This window comes from Chiloscyllium plagiosum, chromosome 26 (assembly GCF_004010195.1).
Source record: "Chiloscyllium plagiosum isolate BGI_BamShark_2017 chromosome 26, ASM401019v2, whole genome shotgun sequence".
Classification (NCBI taxonomy): Eukaryota; Metazoa; Chordata; class Chondrichthyes; order Orectolobiformes; family Hemiscylliidae; genus Chiloscyllium; species Chiloscyllium plagiosum.
In genome coordinates, this window is record NC_057735.1 from 6874974 (window position 1) to 6901384 (window position 26411).

The 26411-nt window shown below is 43.6% G+C and overlaps 1 protein-coding gene across 1 annotated transcript in view; it reads left to right on the top strand.

Annotated features, from left to right (window-relative positions):
• nuak2 (NUAK family, SNF1-like kinase, 2) overlaps positions 1 to 24364 on the top strand; it is a 41688-nt gene extending 17324 nt beyond the window's left edge. Inside the window, exons 2-7 of the mRNA XM_043716378.1 lie at positions 409 to 529; positions 7775 to 7926; positions 12906 to 12971; positions 18064 to 18183; positions 19205 to 19337; positions 21265 to 24364. Of these exons, the coding sequence (XP_043572313.1) occupies positions 409 to 529; positions 7775 to 7926; positions 12906 to 12971; positions 18064 to 18183; positions 19205 to 19337; positions 21265 to 22370 (1698 nt within the window). The 3' untranslated portion in view covers positions 22371 to 24364. The remainder of the gene's footprint in view (positions 1 to 408; positions 530 to 7774; positions 7927 to 12905; positions 12972 to 18063; positions 18184 to 19204; positions 19338 to 21264) is intronic.
• Positions 24365 to 26411: the final 2047 nt, after the last annotated feature.

Genomic DNA, 26411 nt, shown 5'->3' on the forward strand with positions numbered 1-26411 from the left:
GCGAGCCTCCTCTGGTTACTTATACCAGCCTTTGGTATAGTTTCCCCAATTTTTTTTTGATAAGCAGGCTGGATTTTAACTGGTTTCATCTGAATGTTCAAATCCTTCTGTGATAACGTTCCCCTGGCACCCTCACATTGGAGTGGCAACAGTAGGCTTGGGCCCAAAAAATAAACTTTTGGGATCAGGATTCCAGAGCTATGGGCACAGCCACCAATCATGGGGACAAAGTGAGTGAGGAATGAACTAGACTCCAGTTTGAAGAGAGCCCAATCTCAAGGGAAGGTTAGAGAGAGGGTGGCCATCAGACTCTGGTGGGACTTAAACACCAGCATGACCATTTGTAAGTTTATGAAAAAGTTCTGTGATTCAGGTGGATTAAAAAAGCACCCATTTGTATCTTGACAGGTTGCCATTAAGTCGATTCGCAAAGACAAAATCAAAGATGAACAGGATCTGGTCCACATCCGGCGAGAGATTGAGATCATGTCATCGCTCAATCACCCACACATCATCAATATCTATGAAGGTAGGCCTGGGCTGCCAACATACTGGGAACTGACAGCAGCTCTGAATCCCAAACATCCTCTCTGAACTGTACCTTCATCATAGTCTCTTCCTGAGTGAGGTCCCGAGTGAAAGAAGATATTTCGTCCCATCACCATCCACCCACATTCTCCCTTACTGTTCTGAAGCTGCCATTTAAATTTGGCTACTTGCCCCTCACGCCCATAATCCTAGCATTCTGTGGCCTTTGATAGTCCCCCAGATAGTGGGGAGGAAGCACCCTCTCTCTCGCTTCTTAATAATGTGACTGCCATATTGGGAATGGACAAACACAATGTCCCCAAAGCTAAAACAGGCACTAACCCTTGGCGTTATTTTTTGGATAAGATGTTAAAACAGGAACACATCATCTCTGGCTGAAAACAATTCCCACAGTCACTCTTTGAAGGAGCACAATGGAGCTCCACATACTATCGTGAACAATACTCATCCCTGAACCAATGTCACAGAGAGAGAGTACCTGATCATTTTTCACATTGATGTTTGTGGGATCTCGCTGTGCAAAACTTGGTAGCCCCATTTCCTGTGTTGAAATGGTCACTTCAAAAGTAGTTGGAGACTGGGGTGTCCTGTGGTTGTGGAAGTTGCTTCTAGAAACCGAATGTTATCTAATATGTTGCAGTAATGGTCTAAGGCCTGATTTCAGCAGCATCAATCTAGCCCTATACAGGCAGCTTATTAACCTCATGCCGGGGAAGGCAAAGCTTTCCTGAATTTTTAGGAGATGAAGAGTTTCTTGCTGAGTGTGGAGAGCCCTTCTTTACTGTACTCTGAGTATTGCTCTTCATGCACAAGCCTAGATGTGAGCATCAGCCAACGACTGGGTTTGCATTGTGAGGGGGGGGGGGGGGTGTGGGAGCGGCGAATTGCCATTATAGTAGGGACTGATCCTGAACCCCTGCCCTAGCAGCCAGTAGCCCACACATCCCTGCTGGGATGAGATCCTGTAGGGTCTTGTTGTATCCCAAAGGGTGGGGTGGGGTGGGGTTCACACCATCAGGGAATAAAGCAGTGATAAATAAGGGAAACAAACAATTTGACAATGTTTGTAGGGGTTTAGGAGTGATGTCGAGGCGCTGCACAGAGTCCACCTGTAATTTTCGATTCCGTTGTACGCGCTGTGCAGGCCATGGCCTGCGGAGGGAGCTGGGTCTGCTTTGTGTAAAGTGCACAGCTGTGTCCAATAGTCCCAATAACTCGTTTGGCAGTCTTCCCGTCCTTGATCTTCAAATAGAAATGTTGTATGTTTTTTCTTAATGCTTTTAAGTGGGTTGTAAAGCACATAGCACTGCTTGATTTATGAAGTGCCTCTTGAACCTTCTTAGCAAATAGTCCATGTTCTGGGATCTGCTGGGCGTAGTGGTGGTGTTACTTTGCACAGGGGCTTCAGACATTCTTGTATCCCCAAAGACCTGCTGTGGCTTGGACCCCGGACCCTGTTGATACAGGAACGTTCTTGTTGACCTCAGTCCCTGTTGTTCCCTGGCAACCTGGCACAATCTCTTGGTCTTCGCTGAGGACCCAAACGCGTCTCCGTGCTGATGAGGAAATCTACAAGTGTCCTCTTTCTTTCTTTCTTTTCTGTCATGTGTTTCCTTGGTGGACTGTGCACTTGTACAGGTGCCTGCTGCAAATTGGAAGGTTTGTGGCTGCCACGTGATGCATGTCATGGTTGAACAGCCTACTGTCACTCACCACTTAGGCCCACTCAATGCAAAATAACACTTGTGTTCCTAGAGTGTTGACATTTTAAGAGAAACCTATGCCCAGACACCATGGCCACTATCCGACAGAATGTCATCACTCGACCTGGTACAGAGTGGGTACTTAATGAAAACTTTTAAAAAGTACCCACTTGCACTGCCAATATTGCTCTTTATAAGACTTTACACTTTGGATATGCTAATAAACAGTCAGTAAATGATGTTGATGGATTGTTTTATTAGCCATTCCTGAAACAGGAGTATTGTGACTGTTTACAATAGGACGGTGCTCTCTGATTGCATTTCCTTATAGTGCTGAGTGCTTTCTGTTGCTGTAATGAGATAACGGCGTGAGATCGAAACTCGAACCTTTTTTGCCTTCTCTCTGTGTGACGGGAAATTCCACAAATCCTAATGTTTGTTTGGTGTTTTAGCAAAGCCCCAGCCAAGAGGAAATTACTGACCCTTTCCAAGATTGGTCTGTTTTGTGAATTTACACATTCCTTCTTGCGAGTGAACATTCCATTGTTCATTATCCCTGCAATCAAGTTGAGTCCCTATTATTGCCATGACTTCAGTGGATGGAAATGAAGGAAATTTCCATATGGTTGGATAATGCTGTCATTCTCTGGTGTCTGCTGTCTGATGTAAACAACACACTCTCTTTCGGCCCAAATCCGACACATTTTTAGTGCGTTTTTTTTCTCTTGTTTCGACCTGGCTGGTTATAGAAGTGTGATTCTTCTCATATTTTCTGGATTGTGGTTCCTCTCGTGCTCCAGCAGAGACCGTGAGCGAGACAGGGGACTTGCATTTGTATGGCGCCTTCTGCAGACCTGGGATGCCCCAAAGCACTTTGCAGCAAAGTGAAATTCTCGAAGTTTGGTCACTGTTGTAATCCAGAGGAAATGGGTCCGTCAGTCAGTGTACAGCAAGATCCCACACATATCAATCTATTAATGACCAGATCTCTCTCGCTCACTCACTCACTCACTCACTCACTCTACTAGCCAGGCCAGTGAGAACTCGCTCGCTGTTCTTCAGAATACTGGTTTAGGGTTTTTCTTAAGCCCACCTCAGAGGGCAGGCAGAAGCCCCTTCTGCCCCAACCCATGCTTCATTGAAATTGGGGAATTTAAATTAGGGAAAGCAGCCAGGTGGATGGTGACAAAGACCTACCTGTTGCCTTTGTTTACTCGCCATGGTCATGTGAATGTGTCTTAAGGTGTAAACGAGATTCCTGTCGATCTGACCGTTTAGGGGATTTGGAATGTGCCAGTATTATGTCCCAATGGCAATTGCGCTGTAAACAAGTTTGGCACCTTAGCTCCATCTAAGCTGTGTCCAGACAAATTATGGGTTAATGGTTACCAAAGAATTTATAACACATGCCACTTGGATGCTAAAGGGTAACCAGGAACAGCAGCTGGTGAGAAAAGAAACTGGAAGCAAAAGATAAGTTGCTTTCTCATTAGACAGGAATTCGTAACTTTATCTGGGGTCAGTCTCAACTTGGAGTTTTAATGCTCTCCATGAAGCTCTTGGTTTCAATGACATTTTTAATGTTAGGGGAATCCCTATAAAGTGAAATAAATACTGCAAACTGATTTTCCCCACAGGATTCCCCCCAAAAGCACTTCTGATTTTATTTGCTGAAAATTATGGGAAAATTATGGCATGAGGTAGTGATTTGAGATTCCAGACCCTCTTACAGATACCCAACCAACAGCCTGAGACAAATATATTTCTCCCAGTATTTGTGGAGTGGTGTGGCCTTGGAGAGTGTGCATTTCATGGTGCTTTACCTTATCTCTCTGGTCCTACAAAGAATGCCATTCAATTCTGCCATCCTCTTTGACATTTGTCATGCAGAAAATGTTTGCAGTGCCTTCAGCTGGTTGGAATGTTCCACAGCATTCTCCAGGACCTCTCCAGATGAGGGTTTGAATGCTGACTAGCCAGGGTTTGGCACCACCTGGGCTGTGTCACTCCTATTCACTCTACAGAGTGAGGCCATCACTGAGCAGGCCAGCATTTATTGCCCAGAGGGCAGTTAAGAGTCAATAATGTTGTGTGGTCCAGAGTCACGTGTGGTCAGGAGTCATGCGTAGGCCAGACCCTGTAAGGATGCCAGTTTCCTTTCCAAAAGGACAATAATGAGTTAGATGGGGGTTTCCCAACAATCAACAATGGATTCACGGTCATCATTAGCTTCTTAATTCCAGAGTTTTATTGAATTCAAACTTCACCGTCTGCTGTGGTGAGATTTGAGCCAGAGTCCCCAGAACGTTGCATGGGTCTCTGGATTAATAGTCTAACGACAATATCACTAGGCCGTCGCCGCCGCCTCATTCATCCCAAATACCTAAGGCTACATGTTACAATTCCTCGTTCCCATCTCTGAGTAGTGAATCTTCCCACTCCTGACCTGAGCTCAGAGTTAATGTCTCTGGGATTGGTGTGTGCAGCCAGAAGTGCCACATTGCCAAATATTGGAGACATTGCCATTGATTCCCTTGTCTCTGTAGAGTCTTTCTTTGATAACTAAGAATGAGAAGGATTGTTACTTTCTGCTGATCATTCCATTATTCCTAATGGTGTCTTGTAGGGCTCCCTCAAAGCAACACAACACCATTTATGATGGTCTTGACCATTGGTTCTTAGAATAAAGATTCTCATTCTCAGCGGAAACAGGGATTGGCTGAGTGCTCAGAATGCATGTTGCTACTTTTTCATCCCCCGTGCCCTCATCTGCATCCTGCCCATCTCAGGAGTTGCACACTACCATTCCCTGCAGGACTAAAAGAATGGTGCTTGTTGTTGGTCACCAGCCATTTAATTTTATGGCCATTGGAAAACTTCACCACTTCTGGAATTCATACCAAGATCGTCAGGCCTCAGTGAGCACACACTGTAGGATGCTGTGCCTATTTAACTTGACTTATGAAATGATCTAACTTGACCAGGTTGCAGGAAGCTCAGTGAAATCCTTAGCTCTCTGGGTTCTAAGCTCATGCAATTCTTCTCTCGCTCTCGCTCTCTCTCCCTCCCTCTCTCCCTGCCTGGAAGAGCTGAAAATGTGTTGCTGGAAAAGCGCAGCAGGTCAGGCAGCATCCAGGGAACAGGAGAATCGACGTTTCGGGCATAAGCCCTTCTTCAGGAATGAGGAAAGTTTGTCCAGCAGGCTAAGATAAAAGGTAGGGAGGAGGGACTTGGGGGATGGGCGTCGGAAATGTGATAGGTGGAAAGAGGTCAAGGTGAGGGTGATAGGTCAGACTGGGGTGGGGGCGGAGAGGTCAGGAAGAAGATTGCAGGTTAGGAAGGCGGTGCTGAATTCGATGGATTTGACTGAGACAAGGTGGGGGGAGGGGAAATGAGGAAACTGGTGAAACCCGCGTTCCTGCCTTGTGGTTGGAGGGTTCCTAGGCAGAAGATGAGGCGCTCTTCCTCCAACCATCATCCTGACCTCTCCGCCCCCACTGCAGTCTGACCTATCACCCTCACCTTGACCTCTTTCCACCTATCACATTTCCGACGCCCATCCTCCAAGTCCCTCCTCCCTACCTTTTATCTTAGCCTGCTGGACAAACTTTCCTCATTCCTGAAGAAGGGCTTATGCCCGAAACGTCGATTCTCCTGTTCCCTGGATGCTTCCTGACCTGCGCTTTTCCAGCAACACATTTTCAGCTCTGATCTCCAGCATCTGCAGACCTCACTCTCTCCCTGCCTGGAAGAGCCCACTATTTCTGATAAAGTCAGACTTGGGCATTGAATGTGTGGCGGGTTTGTTTGGCCTCACCCCTCAAAGTGCATTGTCAATCCTTTATTGCCAATCGGTCAAAATCCTGGAGCTTCCTGCCAGTCGGCACTCTGTGCGTACTGACTCCACATGGACTGCGATGGTTCAAGAAGGCAACTCATCACCACTTTCTTGAGGGCAACCAGAGATGAGCAATAAACCCTGACTTAGCCAGCAATGCCCACATCAGATGAAAGAGTTAAATAAAGCACTGAACAGCAGATCGTGGCACTCGGAATTTTGGCGGTGTCATTTTTTTTAACAAATATTGAGGTGTGGTTTGTTATTGAGTAAAAAAAAAAAATGAGTTGGATTCTCAGTGGGTGGCTGGTGATGTGCAATCAATATAGTTTTACTGATACAAAAATGGAGAGGTTTTTTTCATGTTGTTACGGAGATTATGACTCATTTACTTCAGACTTTATCTGTTCTAGTTGTTATATATCAAAGTTTTCATTTTAAATTCCATAACAAACGCACATCATGTTGTATATGAGAGTTGTGGTGTAATTTTTAAATGTCAAGTTATGCTATTCGGTGGAGATGACTGGAATGTCCCAGTGTAAACAGGATCCAGCAGTGAGTCTCGGGAAGAACTGCAGTGATTGGGCAGTGGGTGTAAGTACTTTTCCAAAGCACTTCCTCTGCCATTACCTTGAGTGTTGAATGTTTTTGGGCTATTTGGCCATGAGGGTATCACAGCCAAGCCTACTATTGTTCGTAGTCTAACACTGATGAAGCACACTTTTCCAACAGAGCTTTTCCATGTTCTGATCAGGAATGGGAACCCAGCCTGATTTCTACCCAACTTCTGCCATTAGTTAGCACTGTTACTGCTGCCTTCAACTGGCCTCCTTTGGCTGAGGACAGAAAGGCCCACAATTATTCTGGTGTGAGTGGTCTCAATATCACATTGGGTTGTGTGTCTGTCATCTGGGGTGGAGGAAATCAGTTTGCTTCCCTTCCATCAATGAACAGTCAGCTTACTCAGGTGACTGTGGTAACTGTGAAATGCAGAACTTGTTCCAAAACAATCTTTGACTTCCGGTCCTGATGCCTGTTACCAGCATGATTAAACATCATTGACTCTGTAGCTATTAGGGTGGTGCTGCTTCCAGTTGGAGAATGAGTCAGAGGACCATCTCCCTGGGTTCCTAAGTTGGTCTTCAACCTGAGCTGGTATTGCCTGTGGCTCCCAACTGGAAGCTGTAATTTTAACATGAAACATTATTCCAGTCATTTTAAGCTTTTTCACCGTGGTTACCAAAACCGCCAATCTCATTGCCATCTGACAAACTCTGAATTCTAACCTCAGTTAGAGGGTGGCTCAGTGGTTAGCACCGCTGCGCCTCAGCACCAGGGACCGGGTTCAATTCCTGCCTCAGGCAACTGTGCAAACTCCACACAGACATTCTCCCCATGTCTGTGTGGGTTTCCTCCGGGTGCTCCGATTTCCTCCCACAGTCACAAAGATGTGCAGGTCAAGTGGATTGGCCATGGGAAATTGCCCATAGTGTTAGGTACATTAGTCAGGTGTAAATATAGGATAGGGGAATGGGTCTGGGTGGGTTACTCTTTGGACTTGTTGGGCCGAAGGGCCTGTTTCCACACTGTAGGGAATCTAATCTTCTAATCTTGAGTAACATAAATTTGCCATGATGAGGTTTGCTGATGTTATTTTTATTCTGCTTTAATTTTCTTTTAGTTTTTGAAAACAAGGATAAAATTGTGATCATTATGGAGTATGCAAGCAAAGGGGATCTATACGACTTCATCAATGAGAAGCAGAGTCTGACTGAACAAGAAGCTCGTCATTTCTTCAGACAGATTGTATCTGCCATACATTACTGTCACAAGGTATGCTTTCAGACAGCATCTGCTAAACAGCTTGTCTCTCCTTGGTGGGTGGCATTTGGGATTCCAACGCAAATCGATTTTCAATGGGCATTGTCTGCACGATTGGAATTAGTGAACACTTTGCAGCTCACACAGCTGAACACAACTTTTACATTGACACTCCGTCTGTCTCGCATTCTTTCAATCTTTTTGTCGCTCTCACTCTTGCTCTCACTCTTCCCCACCCACCCCACACACTTCATGTCAGTTCTAGTGAAGAGTCATCTGACTCCATGTTAGCTCGCTCTCTCTCTATGGATGCTGCCTGACCCGCTGTGATCACCAGCATTTGTTGTTTTCAGTATAGATTCCAATATCTGCAGTAATTTGCTCTGACCATTTCAGTGAGGGAGGTAGATAAATCCGTCCTGGAGGATATGCACAAGCTGGTGTCTGGTGAGTCAGGATTTGGTGTGTTTATGAAGCACCCGGAAGTCCAATAGCTTGTGAATACTCTCCGTTCAGAATTGCTCTGGTGGGAGACCGTAAGGGACGTGCTCCAGCACCTGGTGACTACTCAGACCCCAGTGCCAATCAGACAATAGAGAAAGTGAAATAACCGAAAGTAAAACCCTCCCAAGTGGCACACATTGTATTTTAATGAGGGCTGGTGGGAGCCAGATTTGTTTTCAAACAATTATCTTAGGTGTAACCAAATTCTTCGCATATAAAGTCACAGGTTTGAATGATCCTATTTTGTCTAACATAGAGCAAGTGCATTGGGTGTGCTGGCAAGTGTGACATATGGACCAAAATGAATTTCCTGTTTCTGGCAATTACGGCTGGCTGATTTTGATGACGTAATAATAACGTGTTCTGCCGTGGGTTTGGGGGAATGTAAGGATTGAGAATGGGGAAAGGGTGTTTGACATTTCTAGAATCCGATTTCCCCTTCATGCTAAGGTCCTTGTGTCATCAAAGTGTCCTTTTCAATTAAACAAACAAAAAAGCTGGGCAAGCCTCAAGGTGTTTTCTTCCTTTTCAATGTTAGTGTTTCCTTTTTTTCATCCTTTGTAATCTAACCCTCATGGAGAATAACTAGACCAACAAGAATGCAGTCAACTTCATTATCACGTTGAATCTAAAGTTGAGGAATGTGTGGGAGAGTTTTTTTGTGTTGCTTCTAATGAAACCTGAGCTGGCAATATTGGAGATTAAGGAGCATTTTTACTGCAATTAAAAACATTTACAGTTTCTCTTTCCTCTCTTCTCCACTCGCACTCCTGTATCGGGTGTGGTCCAAACCAAATCCAGCAAATTTCCTTTGTGTGATCCAGACTGTAATATCATCAAGAACTCTGACAGCTCAATAGTATAATGTCGGAGGCTCCACCCAGTCATGTCTTTTCCTGTAAATGTGACTGATGATCCGAGACACAATCCCTTGACTGATTTCACTCCCATGCACCCCACCCCCTCTCTCCCCTTATTCAGGTTAGACCGATGAATAAGTAAGACTCGTATTCCCTATTACTGCAGGAGATTGTGTGGGGTAATCATATGGAGTTGCTTAAAATTGTAAAAGCGTGAGAGGAGGTTGATACTGAGAAAGTACTTCCCCTGCTGTGAGAGTAAAGAACAAAAGAGCATAATTTTAAAAGGAGAACTGTGTAGGAAGAAAATCAGGAAGTACTTGTTTGACATAGTTCTGCTGGAATGATTGTTGAGGCTGGGTTTAGTTAGCGTTTTCCAGACTCTGAATACCTCCCTCCACCAGCACGTAGGCAGCTATATGCAACACCTACACAACGTACCGAGGTGACATTCCTTTGACAGTACCTTCCAAACCCATGACCTCGACGTAGAAGGTCAGCAGGTATGTGCAAACATCTCCAACTGCAGATTCCCCTCCACATCACATGCTCTCTTGACTTGGAAATCTAATCACTCTTCATTCACTGTCACTGGATCAAACTCCCTTCGCAATAATGCTGCTAGTGTCCCAGGGACTGCAACAGGTCAAGAGGGTGACACACCACCACCTTCTATGGGACAGTTAGGTTTGGGCTCTAAATACTGGCCCAGTCAGACCCACACACATTCTAACATTCAATAGGAAAAGACTTGTAAGCTGAAGTAGGCCATTTGGCCCATCAAGTCTGCTTTTCCATTCGATGATATCATTGATCCTTAACTCCACTTTCCTGCCTTATCTCTTTAACCCTTGATTCCCTTACTGTTTAAAAATCTGCCTCTCTCAGCCTTAAATATCCTAACCAAACCAGCCTCGACAGCCCTCTGCAGTAAGGAATTCCACAGATTCACCAGCCTCTGAGAGAAGAAATGGATTGTCATCTTTGTCTTAGTTGGACAATCCCTTACTTTGAGATAATGCTGCATTCATCCAGTGAATTAATCTAAAGAGAAAGAAATTGCCGAGTTGAGGTGTCTGGAAGTGATTGTGGGTAAATGGACTTGTGATACAGAGCAGTCGCTAATTACATGGCTGAAGAAACTTGGGGCCAAATGGCTGCTTCCTTTTATTGTGGTCTTCACAGAGACTGGAAGAGCACAAATTGTGTAAGCACCAACAACTGGTACCCTGTGTTTTTGGGCTCTTCCAATAATACCAGGCACTCTTCTGGACATCAACAAGCTAAAAGACCATCTACCAAACTCCCCTTTAGCTAATCCCAGTCCCAGCATGTTCTGTCCTCACCTGAAAACATTGTTTTTAGGACAATGTGTTTGTGATAGTTTCTCTTGAAAGGAAAGCAGGTCGCAAGACTTGAATTTCCCGTTTCTTTTATTTTCTTTTTCCCCCTCCCAATATTCCAGTATGGGCTAGAACAAGTTCCTCTTGTATTTTCATAACATTTGGTGACATGTAAGAATCGTTTCCAACCACCTGGGTCTTTTTAAAACAAAAAAAGTTAAAACAGATGTCGGCAACCCAACGTGACCAGCTCAAAATAGATGTTGTTCCCTATTAGTAATAATTCTGTTATTCCGGCCCCCTTTCTCATAATGTTGCACAGCTTCATTTTTAGAAGCGCTCAGGGTTGTTGGGGTGGGATGGGGTGAGTTTGGGGGGTGGGGGGGGAGGGGTGGCTTTTCTTACTCTTTGGATGGTGGTTGATTGGTCCCCAGATACTTCTGAAGCAACCTGCTGGTGCAGAGCAAGCAAGAGAGAGTTAGTCTGCGTGCTGTGTGTCTTGGCATTGTGCCACTTTGCGTTAGGGCAATACAAGTCATGTACAGGGATCAGACGAAGCCTGTTTCCAATTGAGCCTAATTTACAAGCCCTGTGTTCACTGCAGGTGGAGAAAGACAGTGGGGGTGGTGGGAAGATAGGGGAAAGGCATGCCAGAGGTGAAAGGTCATTCTGCTTTGCCTCCCACACCACCTCCACATAAAAGACTTGACTCGTTTTCCAGTTCTCTTCAGACAAGACTCAAGAGGAACGAAACCTTTCAAAGCTTTTCTTCAAACACTCTTTCATTCGAGGGGAACGAAGAAACTTAATGGACAATTATTTGGAATGTGGGGCCTGGATTCAAAACCCACAATGAACACTCAGCCTCAAAAGAAAAAAAAAAAGCCACCAATTTAGCTAAAAACAACATCCTGTCTTATTTTCTGTCTGTTGGGCAGGAGGACTCAATAGTCCAGCGTGTGATAGCATCACTTGGCATTGCAGGGGACATGGAGTCCTGAATATCATTCCCCAGTCATTGCTATCTCAGTTGGTGGAGGGTAAGGTGGGTTCTGCAGTTATCTTCACAGCCCTGGGGTTAAGAAAGGAAAATAAGACTCTTTTCCTAACCCAGTGAAAACTCCCTGACACATTGGACCTACATGTGCAGATCAATTTTATAAGCGGATTTCTGTTAGCTGTCCTTGGTCAGATTTGCTTCCTGGAGGATTCAATATGTGATTGCCCATGAAATATCCTTTTATCTTTGACAGTTATTTCATCAGAAGGATAGATATAATTGTGTTGGAGGTGGAATAGTTAATGTTAATAAGGCCCCTGGAATGGGGGAGTTGTCCATTGATGAGAAGCTTAACAAACTGGGGTTTGTAATCTGTGGAATTTGTAAGAATGAGGATGATCACATTGATTCTGAAGGGTCTTGACACCAGGCGAGACAGATTGTTAGCCCCTGTGTAGGGGATCCAGAACACCCGGCATAGTTTCTGGTATAAATGACAAAAGAAAATTTCCAATGATGGTTGTTAATAAGCAAAATATATTTCAAAAAAGTGGAAACAAAGTCCCCCTGTGATTTTTCTTCCTTCGTCTGAGAGATTAATTTCTTGAGACTTCAAATCCGCTTCTGTAAGATTGGGCAAGTCTAGGGTGGGTGGATTTGTGTGTTGCGTTGTTTGAATTTTCATATAGCCTTCTGACACTGGTAACGTGGTATCTGGAATTATTTGGACATGATTGGGTTGGGACAGTGCTGTTCAGAACTGTAGGCCAGCATGAGGTAGCAAACCCCTTCAGGAGAAGTGGGAATAAAAACTAGAGGTTTGAAAACGAACTGGATGCATTGACTATAGAACGCTGAAACAACTGTTCAGGTTACACCGGACCAATAGTCTAACTTCCTCTGACAGGCATATGGGGGCTGCCTTCTCTACATATCTGCTAGTTCACATCCTGAACTGTTGGAGTTTCATGCTTCCCTGTTCTGGTTAAACCACCTGCCAGACAAAGATACACTGAGCCCTCCAGAGATGCATTATCCAATCAAGAAATGCAAACAACTGGATAACAAAGTAATTTTTGTCTCTGTGGGAGCTTGGGCCCAGCACCACTCTCTGCACAGAGGGAGGGACAACGAAACTCCAAATTCCTGTGCTTCTGCTGGCTAAATCTCTTTCAGGTATGCAGTAAAACCAAGATGGATTGAGAAATGTGTATGACTGTCTCTTCACGCCATCTGGAGCTAAGCTAAGAATTTATGGTCTTGGTTTGGTTTCTTCTTTTCCAGAATGGGATTGTGCACCGGGACCTGAAACTGGAGAACATCCTGCTGGATGCCGCCAGGAATGTCAAGGTAAGGAGTGACACTTTGCCAGATTGCCAAAGTTTTGTTGCGAGAACAGTTTCTCAGTTAAAGGGTTGAAGTGACCCTTGATTTACTGGATTGACTTTTTTCTTTTTGCAGATCCCTCTGTATTTGTCCCTCCTCACTATCTCCCATCACTCCCACAGCCCTCTGAGATCCCTGTGCTACTCCAGATTTAGCCTCCTCTAAATGATCAAAAGTCTGGATGCTCGTGATTTTCAGTCATGGCTTCAGCTGCTGAGAGCCTTAAACTGCAAAATTCTTCACTAAACCTCTCCACCGTGTTCTCCCATTTTTAAGCTGTTTTTGCTTTGCCAAGGAAGCCATTGGCCATCAGCTATAACGTCTCCTCATATGGCTGTGTGTGAAGATTTGTTGGATAACATTTCAATGATACAACTTGGGAAGTTTTACTATATTAAAAGTCTTATATAAATATAAAATGGTGACTGTGTACATAGGAGAACCAGCCTCTGAATTATAGAGGGTATTATCTCCCTGATTCTGAGATTACTCAGGGAGACTCTGAAACAAAGTGCCCTTGTCTAGAAAATTGTTCACATTTTGGTTCTGCCTCTACATTCGTACTGTGCTCTGCAGTTCAATAATTCCTACCTTCTTGACTGCCACAGACTAAATTGATTAAAATAGTAAGTGCAGCCTCTCTGTTCACTTGCAAACTAATAAATGGGCTTGTTTTGCGATGGGTTCTATAAAAGGTCATTGTAACAAACGCACATTGTCACCTAGCAACTATTACAAACACTCCCAACCCTAACTATCTCAATGAGAGCCATTCAGTCCCAGTCCATTTTTATTGCTTTTTCTGCAGTTCCAATGAGAGTCTCACTTCTCTCTTTCCCCAGCCTCCAAAACCACTAAATCACCCCAAATGGAAATCACCCACTATGGAGTACCTACCCATGATCTGTGCCCAGGGTGTATTTAAACCAAAGTCATAGCTGTCTGTGTCAAGAGCTACCTGTTGTTTTGGACAATCGGAAATCTGCTCTGTTGTTCTAATGTTTCAGTTCACATCGCAATCATTCATTTGAACTTGGTATTTCCCTCCCTTTCTCCTTTTACATAGATTTTGCAGCATAGAATCTAGCTATTTGGTCCATGCTGAGCAATTCTACTACATATAACCCTTTCTGCATGTATTTATCTTCCTTTCTTCCTGAACTGGATTTAACCATCACTGTTGATATTCAATAACATTACCATCACTGAATCCTCCAAAATCAATGATTGCCAGAAACTGAACTGGACCAGGCATGTCAATACTTTGGCGACAAGAGCAGATCAGAGGATTACAATCCTACATTGAGAAATCCGTCTCTTGAATTCCCAAAGCTTATCAATCATCCCCAAGGTACAGGTGGAGAGTGGTGGAATATTCCCCACTGGCCTGAATAAGCAGAGGTTCAACCTGTTTGACATAATCCAGAACAAAACAGCTAACTTGATTGCCACCACAAACATTCACTCCCTTCACTATCTGTGCAGAAGTGTGTACCGTCGACAAGATAGAACATAGAAAGTACAGCACAGAACATGGCCCTTCAGCCCATGATATTGTGCCGACCACTGATCCTCATGTATGCACCCTCAAATTTCTGTGACCATATGCATTTCCAGTAGTCTCTTAAATGTCCCCAGGGACCTTGCTTCCACAACTGCTGCTGGCAACGCATTCCATGCTCTCTCAACTCTGTGTAAAGAACCCGCCTCTGACATCCTCTCTATATTTTCCTCCAACCAGCTTAAAACTATGACCCCTCGTGTTAGTCATTTCTGCCCTGGGAAATAGTCTCTGGCTATCGACTCTATCTATGCCTCTCATTATCTTGTATACCTCAATTAGGTCCCCTCTCCTTCTCCTCCTTTTCTCCAGCATCCTGGTAAACCACCTGTGAACCCTTTCCAAAGCATCCACATCTTTCCTATAATAGGGCGACTAGAACTGGACACTGTATTCCAAGTGTGGTCTAACCAAAGTTTTATAGAGCTGCAACACGATCTCACGACTCTTAAACTCAATCCCCCTGTTGTACTGCAGAAATTCACCAGGTCTCCTTAAGCAGCACATCCCAAACTAATAACTACCTCCATCTAAAAGGACAAGGAACATTATCTGTAAGGTCCCCTCCAAGCCACCCATCATCCTAACTTGGTAATATATCGCTGTTTCTTCACTGTCACTGGGTCAAAATCTGAATTCCCTCCCCTGCAGCAAATAGACTTCGTTAGTTCCAAAAGGCAACTTACCAGCACCACCACCGCCGCCATCACTACAAGGACAATTAAGAATGTTGTCCTAGCCAGCATTCATTCCCTGAATGAATTGTATTTTTTTGCAAACACTTCTCCGTAAAGAGTGTTTCAGGTGCAGGGACCCTTCTTGAGAGCAAGAAAAGGAAAGATTCTTTTTCTGTTATGAAGAAAGGTCACTGGACCCGAAATGTTAACTCTGATTTCTCTCCACAGTTGCTGGCAGACTTGCTGAGTTTTTCCAGCAATTTCAGATTTTGTTTCTGATCTCCATAACCTGCAGTGCTTTGATTTTTTTTTTTGGACTTGTGATAAATCATTGGAAGGAAAATCTGGGGGAAAGATCAAGTAATTGGGGTGAACTGGATCATTGAGATGTTGTGAACTTGGATGGACAAACTGGTTTCTTCTGAATTGTGCCAATGTATAATTCTCAGAGAAAGAGCTCTGTGACCATTAATGGACATTTTAAGGACAAAATGAAACCAATCGGAGAATAACAAAGGAATGTTAAAGAGCATTAACCAGTTCAAATTCACAAAATTCCAATCCACAGATGTCTTTTCAGTGGATTTCCATAACAATTAAATCTAGTTGAAAATCTGTAAGTTCTGTCATCAATCATTTAACCAGATTGCAACAGTTTGGTCTAATTTTAGTTGTGAATCTTTCTACTTCTCTTCTTCAGAGCACTGAATACTTAGTTACTGAGTATACTCAAAGCAGAGGAGGACCAATTGTTGTGGTCTTAAGTAATTGGGGCTCATGGGAAAAATGTGAGTGTTGAGGTAGAAGATCAGCCAAGAACTCATTGAATAATAGAGCAGTTTTAATGGGCCAAATGATCGGCTTCAGCCCTACCCCTTATTTCTTAATTTTGGAATTTGTTATTTAATCTGACAACACACCAGGCAGTTGTTTCAGATTCCCCCCCCCCCCCCCCCCCCCCCTCTTCTGAAGGTGTTGAGTGCAGTTTCACAAGTACTTGCATCTCTTTGTCAAGCCTCTCTGTTTTGTAGTACCATGGAAATACTTGATTGTAGAAAACCGCAGAGGACAGCCTGACTCTGGCAATGCTGTAACCCCCCATGTACCTAAAGGCAGGAAGCATTATATGGTCAATGGGAGCAGGGGACCCCATCTGATATCCTCCTCTTCCCCCTACAGGCACTGCAGCAAATTGCAAAATCTGAATTCCCTCCCCTGCAGCAAATAGACTTCGCTCAAAAGACCCAACCAGCAACTGACTAGAACCGAACAAACATGCATTTTCCTTTAATTGGGGTGTGTTGTTTGCATTAGACTCTCTCCATTCTGCAGTATCTCTCTGGCCTATTTTTGCTACAAGTCTGTTTGCCTTTTGTCCTCATCTGGAGACCAGTGACCTTTTGCTCAATACTGACCCTGACAGTCAAATTGCTAGTTAATATTTGACATGATCTTTTGAAATATATGAAATTGAAAGCATTGAGGGAGGCAAAAACGATGGCTTCAAAATGCAGACGAGCTTTGATCTCATTGAATGATGGAACAGGTTCAAGGGGCTGTATGGCTGTTTCTATGGCTTTTCTGTCTGTTTAAATAGGCATCAGGAAGGATTTCATTGCGGGGTATATTCACAGTGCAGTGTGTGTTTAGATGGAGATGAACAATTCAGCTGACACCTAAATATTAGTCTTTTGGGGTTTCGGCCAGCCCAAGGGCTTACTGGATAATACGGGGATCGGGTGTGTTACTGAGTTGCATAACATCAGAGATTCCCAGTCTGTGCTGCCTAACTCATCTCAACTGAGCCATGAGAACTGGCCTCGCCATTGCCAAGATAGGTGAGAGAGAAAGGCAGCCAAAAGAGAGTGTGTCTGGACGTACCAAAGTGTTTTGCCACCTGTAGTTATTATAATGTAGGAAATGGCAGCCAATGTTTGGCAGAGCAAGCTTCTACAGTGTGGTGAGAGCTATGTAATCTGTTTTTTAATGGTCTTGATTGACGGATAAACACAGGCACACTTCTGGGTAGAAAAAACATAAATATTGGCACAGGACACCACGTGTCCTGTCTACCTATGGTGACCATGTGGATTGTGCAAGTCTCTGCAGGTTGGCATACATCCCAACTGAAAGACAGCCACACCAGCTCTCGGTTTTGACACTCGAGTGCCGGCCTATATTTGCTTTGTCCTCCGTATTCCTTTAGCCTTTTCAAATTGAAATTCTCTCCCTCTACTACCATCCATTACTTGAAAATGTTTGAGAGTGTAACTTGGCTACAGTTACTTGGTGCCCTAACTGTAGCAAGTGAATGGAGTGGAAGAGGAAGAAAATGACCAGCACTCCCCTCAGACCCCTAGTTGCTGCCTCCCATCTTGAGGTCTGATTTTAAACCATTTGCAGCTGTTTTATTTTGGAAAAATATGAAGGGAAGTAGTATTTTTGGCTTGGTGCCTGAGTCTTGTATTAGAAACTAGGCCAGAGAGACCCTTTGGGAAACTGTTCAGTCCAGACCCAGATATAGCTCCTCCTCCTTACACTAACCCTGATGTATAAAAAAAGTAATTACATGCATACCATCTGTCAGTTCTCCTCTGCTCAATCTGATCCAAGCATGTATAATTCTCTTAAGTAAATACACCACAAATTGCACTGTTTGCTTGTTTCGAGTCTTTTAGCAACCCTGTGTACATGCTACGTGTCACTTACCACTCACAATGAGTTGTCATTTGTGTTTTTGATTTGCAGCAGGCAAAGTTCAAACAGTAGTAATGGACTTTCTTTCCCCTAAAGTTGTCTTTTAATCTTTCATTCCCAGATTGCTGATTTCGGTCTCTCCAACTTGTACCACCAAGACCGATTTTTGCAGACCTTTTGTGGCAGCCCCTTGTATGCATCACCAGAGATTGTCAATGGCCGTCCATACAGGGGCCCCGAGGTGAGTGCACAGTTTCTCAATTGCTCCCTCTGAGTGGCGGAGACCTGCTCTCTGAACATTTTTTTTTTCAATGGTGTTTGCATTTGGTCCAAAAATTACGTGCTACTCAGAGCTCTGATACGTCATGTCCATCATCCTCCCCTTGTCATTTCTGTGTTCCCGTTAAGGATTTCTCTTTGAGTTGTGAAACTGGAGGAGGCCTGAGCTTGATGGCAGTGGCAAGTGAGGTCCCAGGCTAGCAGCCAGAAGTTTATGATGGTCTCTCAAATTCACTCGAGAATTCAGACAAAGCTTCTTTATCTGTGGCATTGTTAGAACGTGGAACTCTTACCACAAGGAGCATTTGAGGTGAACTGTACAACTGAAAGTAGATGAGTAGCCAAGGGAGAAAGGATTGAAGGGATATGAAGATAGTGTGAGGTGAACAAAGGTGTGAAGAGGCTCCTTTGCTTAAATGCCGGCAATGGGTCATATATTTCTCTGCTGCAACTTTAATGTGATTGTGCAGTCTTGCCTTTGGCTGGGTTTGGAATGCTGTAGGTCTCTATGTATAAAAGGCAAATATAGCTGGGTAACCATCAGTATATGTTAGCTGATCATGAAATGTTAGCAAATAAACCAAGAGTCCTTGCTTAATAAGACGAAAGTTGAAAGGTGCATTTTTGTTAGCTTTAAGCAAATGTGGTAATAATTCTCTTAATCCCACTTGGACAGAAGTGATGGTCTTCAGAACATGGAATTGAAGTAAGATTGATGTGCCCCAACTCACGCGAGTCAGGGCGTCTCTATAAGATCTATGCTAAAGATAACCACAGTGTATTGATTACACACCAAGTTGACACAAGGTGTTTAGAGAAACTTTGAGCTTGTACTGTAGAACTGAACAATACAGTCTAAGTAATAGAGTCAATTTATTGGTAGAATGCTGAATAAAAGGTTATCCCATATTTGCCACTATTTCTGCCTTCCAGTATCCTTAAGTTGATTTCCAAGGTAACATGAATTATTTTCCTTTCGGTAGGTTGACAGTTGGTCTTTGGGTGTACTACTCTACACCTTGGTTCATGGCACGATGCCTTTTGATGGGCACGATTACAGAAACCTTGTTAAACAAATCACCAACGGAGATTATCGAGAGCCTACCAAACCTTCAGGTAAAAATGAAACCTGCGCTCACGTAGCACCTTGCACAATCTTAAGTCATCCAAAAGTGCTATGCAACCAATGAGGTGGTCTTAAGGATTGTTCATAATTGTTAGATGGAAACATACTGTCGACCAATGGGAAGGGCAGGTACATCATTACAGATTAAAGCAAAATACTGCAGATGCCGGAAATCTGAAATTAAAAAATTGAAATACTGGAGAAACTCAGCAGGTCCTGCAAAGAGAGAAAAATAGTGATCGCTTCAAATCCAACATAGCACCACTTTGGAACCGAAGAAAAGTCATACTGGCCTTGAAATGTTAACTCTCTATTTCTCTCTCCACAACGCTGCCAGACCTGCTAAGTTTCTCCAGTACGTTTTGTTTCACATCATTGGAACCTGACTGTATTCCTTTAATTCATGAGGAAATGCGATAGTGGGAAATCAGGCATATTTACTGCCCAGTTGAGACCATTGGCTGTGCCGAGGACAGATCATCAAAATTGCGACCCAAACATCACATGCACTTTCCCATGGAGCCATTAACAACATACATGATAAACATGCAGTTTTACAATGACTCACTGGCAACGACAGGAGATGTTGTCTTTGTTCAAACTAACTCTTGTTCATCCATCATCCCTTTGCTCCTTGACCTACATTGGCTTGTGGTCCACCAGTGCCTTTGAATGTAAACATTTTGATCTCTGTATCAAATCTCACTCCATATCCCCATGACATCAGCCCCCTGTATCTTTGTAACCACCTTCAGCCCATAAACTCAGATTTCTATCCTGCTTCAATTCTGACACTTGTACATAGAGTCATAGAGATGTACAGCACGGAAACAGACCCTTCGGTCCAACCCGTCCATGCTGACCGATATCCCAACCTAATCTAGTCCCACCTGCCAACACCTGGCCCATATCCCTCCAAACCCTTCCAATTCATATACCCATCCAAATGCCTCTTAAATGTTGCAATTGTACCAGCCTCCACCACTTCCTCTGGCAGCTAAAGTTAATGTGTAGTATGCACTGCAGACATTTATCAAGGCTCCTTTAGACAGCACCTTCCAAACCCACAGCCACTTTCATCTAGAAGGGCAAGGACAGCAGATAGGTGGGAATGCAACCACCTTTAAGTTCTCCTCCGAGATACTCACCATCTCTACTTGAAAATATATCACCATTCCTTCAGTGTTGCTGGGACAAAATCCTGAAAATCCCTCAACGTACATCACATGGACTGCAGCGGTTCAAGAAGGCAGCTCACCCCCACCTTCTCAAAGGGCAACTAGGGATGGCAGTAAATGCTGGCCCAACCAGCAACTCCCACATCCCATGAATGAATGAATGAAAATGAAACATTCCATCATTGAAGCTGAAACCATAGCCTTTATCAAGGAAAGGTTTTGGCATTCCTCATTTTAAGGTCCTTCTTAAAACCTTCCTCTTTGACCAAGTTTTTGTCTGAATGCTTCCTTTGTAAAACTAGTGAGATATATTGATTTACTTCCTGCAAAGCACCTTGAAAATACTGTCATATTAAAGGTGCAATATAAATGAGCATGTGTGGTGTTGCTGCTGCAAGGCGCGGTGGCTCAGTGGTTAGCTCTGCTGCCTCACAGCGCCAAGGACCTGGTTTCAATTCCGGTCTCTGATGATTGTCTGTGTGGGTTTCCCTTTGGGTGCTCTGGCTTCGTCCCACAATTCAAAGATGTGCAGGTTAGGTGAATTGGCTGTACTAAATTGCCCATAGTGTTAGTCATGGGTAAGTGTGGGGAATGGGTCTGGGTGGGTTACTCTTTAGAGAGTCGGTGTGGACTTGTTGGGCTGAAGGGCCTATTTCCATACTCTAGGGAATCTAATCTAATCTAATCTAATCTAATTAATTGGAAATGGTGGTTCATGTTTTTTTTGACTCTGTCTCAGATGCCTGTGGGCTGATCCGTTGGCTACTGATGGTGAACCCAGACCGCCGAGCTACCATTGAAGATGTTGCTAATCACTGGTGGGTGAACTGGGGCTACAAGACCCCGGTCTGCGAGATGGAGTCAGTGAAAGACTATGAAATGCCAGTGACCATCACTTCCGACTGGCTGCAGCGGTCATCTCGCATTGTCTTTGAAAGTGGCTCGAAGGTCCGTTGCTTCTTTAAGCAGCACAGCTCGCCACTGGAGCGGCAGAGGTCCCTCAAGAAATCAAAGAAAGAGAATGACATCTCGCAGTCGCTGCAGGAGGGGGGAGCTCCTGAAAGCCAGAGCAAGTCACTGCTGAAGAGGCCGAAAGGAATCTTGAAGAAAAGGAACAATTACGAACATCGGTCACACAGCGCAGGCAATGTCAATCACCCTGTATCTTTGGAGGAGACTGCCTTCATTCCGAAAGACTCCAGCATGTCAGCAGTGGAAGTCAACAGCCAACAGCCCAGTGCTGTGGCCCCTGCACCAAAGAAAGGAATACTGAAGAAGCCTGCAAAAAGAGAATCTGGTTATTATTCATCACCAGAGCCAAGTGAGTCAGCAGACCTGCTAGACTTTGAAAACTCCCCAGTCTTTGAGGTGGGGAGCTTTGACGCCGGTCATTCCATTGGTGATCGCTCCAAAGACACAACCAGCCGGCGCAAAGGCATCCTCAAACGCAATGGTAAGTTCTCCTCCAGCAGCACAGACTCTACAATGGGAAGTCCCACCCTGAAGAGCTTGGGATCCTTCAATGAGTTGGCCTTTTCTGACATCAGGCTTTCGTCGAATTGGAGCTACCCATCCAGCGCGGTGAGCGAAGACAGCATCCTCTCCTCGGAATCTTTCGACCGCCTGGACCTCCCTGAGGGCCGGCAGGAGCGCAGCCAGATGCGGAGCTGCGTCTCCGCCGACGACCTGCTCCACCTGGATGGATCGGAGTCAGACTGCAGGCCGCGCCTTCGCAAGATGAAGTGCTTCACAGAGTTGGGTGACAGCAACTTCTCTCTCATGGACCTTGATCATGTGACTGAGGTCTACAAAAAGGCTGTGGCGATTTGCAATAAACTTGTCTGAGTGGCTCTGTTAAATCTGTGCCTTAATGATGGTTCATTATAAATGGTTGATGTCAAAACCAAGTGCTGAGAGACGGAAGATGAACAGGACAGACAAATCAAGATTCCAGAATGCCTCTTCGAGAAAGAGGAAGAAGCAGAGAATGTAGGACAAATTTTGAGGGTACAGAATGTGAGAAAAGGTTGCAGAATGTAGAATGGAGCCAAGACACAGTGCAAGGAGTCACTTGTTACTTCATTAATCTAATGTTTCATCTTCAAGAATACAAGGACGTTGTGTAATATCGAGCGAGATCCTGAATGAAAAAACTCTAATGGGTGACAGACCTGCACTATGAACACTGAGATAAAGAAAATAGTGATAGTGTGAAGCCGATTGATGTGTAAAATAAGGGATAAAGGTAGGAAATAGTGGTATGTGAATAAGGAAAAGATGAGAGATCCTTTTAACCCCTCTGCCTCCCTCCCTACTCTGAGAAAATGAAAATGTACTGATGAATAGGGGGAGGCAGAGACTGGAGAACCTCTATAACTTTCGATTTAACAAGAATCCGCCATTCAGATTGACCATGCCAACATTGGCTAATGAATCGCCAGCAAGTCCATTCCATGGTGCTCCAGACTGTTCAACCGTTGCCTGCATCATTGGTCAAATAATGAGTACATTGTGCCCTAATGTAACACAGCCTCTGTCAAAAAGGAGCAGTGCATCCGAAAATTGGGCAGTTGCACCAGACAGAACTGAGTTTACTATTTATGGGACAAACATATATATATATATAATATATATATATTGCCTGTTAATTTATTTTGCCCCTCTGCCTCAGACTTTTTGGTTATATGTAAATAAGTGAATGCAGAAGAAGTTTAATATTATAATAGAATTTTTTCTACTGCTCAATTAATAATGATTATGACCATAATTCTGAGTACACTCTTTAATTTGCAATGGAACCAAGTTGATTAGAGGAAGAGAATAATGTGTGTTACACTGTGGAAGAGCTGATGCCATTATACACATCATTTGCTGTCTAAGTGCTTTGAGATTACAATCAGAAACTGAAAGTTCATTTCTTCACTACCTAAATATATCATTCTAAGGTTGATTGTTGCAAATACTGCATCATCTCCATATCATTCTTTAAGCAAGGTATATTTTTTATGTACTAATTCCTGATGGTGTTGCATGTCTTTCTGTATGAATGAATGAATGAATGAATGTATGTATTTATGAGTGGTGACAACTTATTTTGCTGAATGAGTACTTGAATCCTATTTGGGAGTGCCCCAGACTCAGTGTAATTAGTTAAAATCCTTCATGTCCCGTGAAGGCTATGAAATGGTCTGTCCTGTAAATATTTGCGAGGTGGTGGGTTTTTACAGGAGAAACAGGCAGGCGTTTGAAAATGTGCCCATTAATAAGTGGGAACAATTGGATTTTTTTTTTACCATGTGGGCTTTAATCAGCGTTGACCAGCACATGACTGTAGAAAGGGAATGTTGAAATCTGTCAAGAATTGTTTTTTTTTTTGAAGGTTTGTGTAGTGGGGAAATATTGGTTTCAGATTTAATTTGCTGCTTGCATTTGTATACAGTGGGTATAATGTTATCTAACATGTTTAGTTACCAGAGAAGTGGCCAGGATGGAATTGTATTGAACCCCAATAAATGGATTTTCTGCTTGATGGGAATTGAGTGGAAGATACAGCCTAAGTAGAGTTGGATAGAAGAGTATAGACTGAAGATTGAAGAGTGAAACAAATTGAAATGATATCAACCTGAGCTGTTATTTGGAATGTAGGAAAACAAATTGGCCCTCATTCAGTTCAGTTAAGGCTGATCCATATTTTAATTCCATTTAACCATTACCTGTCTTGATTCCATATCCTTGATACTCCTTCTGAAGCAAACCTACATCTATCAACCTCTTCTGAAATTTTCAATTATCTCCCATCCCAATTTTTTTTTGTTGGAGAGACTATTCCAGCTATCCAAAATTTGGGAAACAGTGCCCCCTAACATCATCCCATCAGAAACGCTGAGCTCAAATTCTGGAGTTATGCCCCACTGTTCTGGATATTCCCATCAGTGGAAATCGTTTCCCTGATTCCTACCTGTCCACTCCTCCAAATTGTCTGCTAAATATCTCCACTCAATCAGCCCTTAATCCTCCATCCACAAATGAACACACTTGGAGGTTGTTCTTTTGTTCCTGAGCTAGCTGACCAGAGCTTGGGACAGTGGTTGAGGTTTACAAGGTTTGGAAAGGCAAGAAACTCGCAAAGTTTCCACTCGCTTTCATGGACTATTGACTTTCCCACCCCTACAGCAACCCTTGTTCGATAATATGATAAGATCAGATTTGACTCTAGACTTTTGATGTTCAATGTCTACCTTCAAACTGAAAGACATGCTGTCAAATGAAAAGATGGAGAACACTTGTGGTCATGGAAGTGGCCTAGAGGGACAGAATATGATGCCAATTTCACCAATATTTCCCCACGTTCTGCACAATCTGAAAGAACCAGACTAGTTTGTAGCCAGTTTCAAGAGCTGAAACTTAGGGTTAGAGCAGTCTGTGACCTTATTGCTTATCTGCTGTGGATTACATGCTTTTCACATGTGTTCCTTGAGTTACTGAGTAATTTGTATCAAACAGAATGTTAGACCGAAAAAATCTGTGATTTGTTTTGTTGTAAATTCTTAATTTATTTTTTTTTCCTGTGGATATCTTTTTTAGATGGTTGAAATGCATTTGTCTCACAATTAAAAAAAAACTACCTTTAAAGTTGACTGTTTAATGATTTGTCTTTTTAGTTAATCTGAAGGAAGGGGTGTTTTGGTAACCATGTCAACCTAGATTTTGAGTGTGCATATATGTATGGAAATCTATTGCAGTCACATTCTTTTGTAGTAAAGTCTCCTTCATCTCAGCAAGTGGTGGCTACTTTGGAAGTGACTGTTTCTGTTTGCTGAGCTTGAATGGTTAACGAACTGATAAAAATGTGAAGTAGTGCAGCTTTTGGCTTTTACCTTGCCCCCATCATGTTTTCTTTTCTCCCCAAACACCTAAGAATGCTGAGGAGTTGTTGATTTCTGAGGCTGAGAGGGGCTGGTCAACAGATGCTCATGCCTTCTGCATGTGAGAAGCAATGAGGCTGCATAGGAATGGGCTATTCGGCCAGCCGACTCTGTGCCTCCTACAATGCCTACTTAATCTCACTCTATCAGCATATCCTTCAACTCCAATCTCCTGTGTTATCTAGGTTCCCCTTAAAGGTTATTCACGTCAATTACTCCACACGGTAGAGATTTTCACACTCTAAGTATATTCTGCTCAAAGTTCCTTCATAATTCCCCATTTATTACTCAGTATCATCTGTATGTACACCCTTCCCAATGTTAGACTTCCTCCAGTGAAAATATCGACTTTGTCTACCCTATCAAAGCCATTCATAATGTATCAGATTAGGGGAGGCAATGGCGAGTGGTATTATCACTGGACTATTAATCCAGAAACTGGATGAGTGGTGCTGGAAGAGCACAGCAGTTCAGGCAGCATCCGAATAGCAGTAAAGTCGACGTTTCGGGCAAAAGCCCTTCATCAGGAATACAGGCAGAGAGCCTGAAGGGTCCAGAAACCCAGGTAATGTTCTGGGGACCCAGGTTTAAATCCCACCATAGCAGTGATGATTCTGGGCGAAACCCATCTGTATTACTAACATCCTTTAGGGAAGGAATCTGCCATCTTTACCTGATCTGGCCTACATGTAACTCCACAGCAACAGCAATGTGGTTGGTTCTTAACTGCCCTCTGGGCAATTAGGGATGAGCAATAAATGCAGGCCCACTGACTTGGCAAAGAAAATCGCATATTGCCCCAATTTCTTGAATTAAAAAAAAATACTTGTAGGGCTTTTGTACAGAGAAGGGACCCAGTTCATTCTGTTTTAACTGATATCTCTCTGATCTGATATTACTCCTATTGTTTTTTGTTGTTGTTACACCTTTTCCATTGTGTCATTAACCTTTTCTTTAATGA